The 3,706-nt window shown below is 64.0% G+C and overlaps 1 protein-coding gene across 1 annotated transcript in view; it reads left to right on the top strand.

The window, feature by feature from the left end:
• CILP2 (cartilage intermediate layer protein 2) overlaps positions 1-3,706 on the top strand; it is a 7,318-nt gene that overhangs the window by 2,269 nt on the left and 1,343 nt on the right. The window contains exons 4-9 of the mRNA XM_006778394.2: positions 3-54; positions 558-713; positions 1,656-1,934; positions 2,251-2,350; positions 2,543-2,700; positions 2,895-3,703. Of these exons, the coding sequence (XP_006778457.2) occupies positions 3-54; positions 558-713; positions 1,656-1,934; positions 2,251-2,350; positions 2,543-2,700; positions 2,895-3,703 (1,554 nt within the window). The remainder of the gene's footprint in view (positions 1-2; positions 55-557; positions 714-1,655; positions 1,935-2,250; positions 2,351-2,542; positions 2,701-2,894; positions 3,704-3,706) is intronic.

Below are 3,706 nucleotides of genomic sequence, written 5' to 3'. Positions count from 1 at the left end.
AGCCGCGCGGCCGCCGCTGCTCCAACTACCACGTGCGCTTCCGCTGCCCTCGCGGTGAGGGCGGGGCTTCGAGGGGCGGGGGGTCCCAGGTTTTTGTGGATTTAGGCCCTGCGGCGGGGGAGGGCGGGTCCTTCAGCAGCAGGGCCCTGGCAGAGGGCAGGACCTGATGAGGGCGAAGCTTCTGCAGGGAGAGCTGGGTTTAGCTTGAGTCCCAGGTCGGGGGCAGGCAGGGGCCCCGAGGAGCACATCCCCCTCTCGCTGCCTTCACTTGTCCAGCTCCGTCCTGTGCGGGAGTGTTTTGAGCCCACAATGTGTTTGAGACGCAGGTGGAACAGCAGGTTAACCTCGGGGAGGGAGGGGGTAGGTACCTCAACTGCACCTTCGACAGTGCGCCTCGGGGAGCCTTGGGTGGAGCAGTGGGCAGGGCTTCTGCTCGGAGCACTGCCCTTGGGTGCACGTGGCGGGGGAGTCTTCCGGTCCCACACTGTCAACAGCTGTTCAAGATGCAGTCCCGAGGGTGGGCGGCCGCCTGACCCTCCCCACCGCCCCCCCTGCAGAGGCCGCGTGGGGAGCGTGGGGCCCGTGGGGTCCCTGTTCAGGGAGCTGCGGGCCAGGTCGTCGTCTGCGCCGCCGCCGCTGCCCGAGCCCCACTGGGGATGCATGTCCCGGGCGCCCCCTGGAGGCACAGAAGTGTGTGCGGCCTCGGTGTCCAGGTAGGAGGGGCAGGGCCGGTAGAGGGACGAACCTAGAAGGGAGGGGCTCGTTTGGTGGAGCCTGGTGGGCGGGACCAGGATTAAATAGGCGGAGCCTGGGGAAGAGAGGCGGGGCCTGGGTGCGGGGGCGGGGCCTGGAGGGCCCAGACTCGGTTCACAAGGAGCTTGGCCCTGCCTTTCCTTTTGGCTCCTCCTCTCGAGGACCATTGGTGAACGTGTGCAGGTGAGCATCCCTGGGTCGTGTTCAGGCCTGGGCCCATCTGAGGGGGCGCTTCCCCTGTGCGCACGGCCGAGTGTGGGGATGTCTCCGTGGACACGGACACACACAGACGCATTTGGGGGCTACACACGCGGCATTCGCAGCCCCTGCCTGTCCCCCACGCCCACATGGGCACGTGCTCACACCCTGGCAGACACGATACCAGGCCTTCCCAGAGCCAGACACCAGGCCAGCCAGGAGGCGACTGGAAATTCCGATCCGGCCTGGGCTTCACAAACACGCTCTGGAGACTGTGCCGGCAGAGCCCGCAGTCGGGTGGGGGAGCATGATGGCCAATGGGGTGGTGGGGTCCCCACCCTACCCGCCTGGCTCTGCTCTCCCTGTGGCGTCTCTGCCCTGAAGTTTCCAGTGGAATTTTCCATTTGGTGGAGAAACCACCGTGTTGGGAGGGGAGGGAGATCTTCTGGGCTCAAGACCCAGCCCCTTGCTGGGCCCCCAGCCCCCGCCTGGACGTTTTCTCTCATGCTGGAAGGAGTCACCTTCCCTGTTCCCTCCCAGGGCATCTTCCTCACCCCTCTGGACCTCAGATCCCTCCCCCTGTCCGGCGCTGACCACTCAGCCCCATCCTCCCCTTCACACTAGGGGCTGCTCTAAGCAGTGCTATGCGGAGGCACCTTTGCTGTGTAGGCCCTTCTGCCCCTCTGCCTCCCTGTGTCCTCCAGGGTGCAGCTCCAAAACGTGTGGATGCCCCAATCACATCCTCCTGGGCTCAGTGGTCACTCCATCTGGCCGGCCGCTACCAGGGGCCAAGGTCTCCCTGAGAGACTGGCCTGGCACTGTGGCCACCAGCGATGCCCATGGAACCTTCTGGATGCCTGGAGTCTGTGCCAGCAGCCAGACCAACGTCAGTGCCCAAATGGATGGCTTCTCTGCTGGTACCGCCCAGGCCCGGGCCAACAGCTCCATATCTGCTGTGGTCACTATTGTTCTTGATAAGTTAGGTAAGTGCCTTGTGGCAAAGGGGATCGAGAAACGGGAGGAAGTTCTGGGTGACACCAAGCACTTGGGATTGGGGTGGTGTGATAGGTCAAGGTTACTGGGGGAAGAAATGAGATGTGATGCAGTCATTGAAGGCGCGGGGTAAGACAGAGTTGCAGAGAAGCATTAAGATGGGCATCATGTTGAGCAGAGTTGGGTGAACTGACTTGGGGGAATAGGGCATCCCTAGAAGGAGAGGATGGACCCTACTCTTGGCAAGTGTCATTGGGAGAAGTTGGGATGGGGCAGTGCCCTGACCTTTGCCACCTTTGCCCTCAGAGAAGCCCCACCTGGTGAAGCACCCCGAGCCCCGAGTGCGAGAGGCAGGCCAGAATGTGACCTTCTGCTGCAAAGCCTCAGGCACCAAGAAATACTCCTGGTGAGTGCCCTGACCCGTGTTCAAGGGCCCCGTGCCAGCTTTGGTATCGGATTGGATTTCTCATGGTACCTGGTGCCTCACAGACCTGGAGGGAGCTGCTCTGCCTCCTCCCTGGGCTGTGTTCTGGGTGGGGACGGTGTCGGCCCACACCTGTGCCAAGGGCCCCCATGGTGTTGCCCGCCCGCCACCCAGGTTTCACAACGGGACCCTGCTGGACAGGCGAGAGCACAGGTATGGGGCCCACCTGGAGCTTCGGGGACTGCGTCCAGACCAGGCAGGCACCTACCACTGCAAAGCGTGGAATGACGCGGGCTCTGTGCTCTCTGGTGCTGCTGAGCTCATCGTGCTTGGTGAGCACCCTGCCACCTCCCCCAGCAAGTCCTAACTCAACCTCCAACGGAGCCCCAATGGCAAACTGACTTTGGACCTTGCTGAGTCTGATCCCAAGCCCCCACTGACCCCCTGACCCCAGTCCAAGCCCCCACCCTTGGCCTCTAATGGAGCCCTCCCCTTACCCTGATCTGGCTGGTTTCTTGCTCTCCAGCTCCGGGACAGCCAGCCTGTGACCCCCAGCCTCGTGAGCACCTGATCAAACTCCCTGACGACTGCAGTCAGCCGGGCAGTGGCCCCGCCTATCTGGATGTGGGCCTCTGCCCTGACACCCTGTGCCCCGGCCCAGCAGGCTTTGGCCCCAGGTGTGGGGATGCAGGCTCCCGGTGCTGCTCCGTGCGCCGCCTGGAAAGCAGGCAGGTCCACTGCTCCAGTTACGTCCTTCCTGTCAAGGTGGTGGCCGAGTGTGGCTGCCAGAAATGTCTGCCCCCTCGCGGGCTGGTCCGGGGCCGTGTCGTGGCCGCTGACACAGGGGAACCGCTGCGATTTGCCCAGATCCTGCTGGGTCTCGAGCCCATCGGCTTTACCTCCTACCAGGGCGACTTCACCATCGAGGTGCCCCGCTCTACCCAGCGCCTGGTGGTGACTTTCGTGGAACCCAGTGGCGATTTCATGGACGCTGTCAGGGTCCTGCCTTTCGACCCTCGAGGCGCTGGTGTGTACCACGAGGTGAAGGCCATGCGGAAGAAATCCACCGTCATCTTAGATGCCAGCCAGAGCAACACGCTCCCCCTGGGGGAGCTGGAAAACGCGCCTCCTGTGGGCGAGCTGGTCCTCCCACCTGGAGCCTTCCGCAGGGCTGACGGAGAGCCCTACTCGGGGCCCGTGGAGGCTCGGGTGACCTTCGTGGATCCCCGAGATCTCACCTCGGCGGCTGCCGCCCCCAGTGACCTGCGCTTTGTGGACAGTGATGGCGAGCTGGCCCCACTGCGCACCTACGGCATGTTCGCGGTGGACCTCCGGGCC

Source organism: Myotis davidii, unplaced genomic scaffold (genome assembly GCF_000327345.1).
Source record: "Myotis davidii unplaced genomic scaffold, ASM32734v1 scaffold448, whole genome shotgun sequence".
Lineage (NCBI taxonomy): Eukaryota > Metazoa > Chordata > Mammalia > Chiroptera > Vespertilionidae > Myotis > Myotis davidii.
This window is presented reverse-complemented; position numbering and strand designations above follow the sequence as displayed.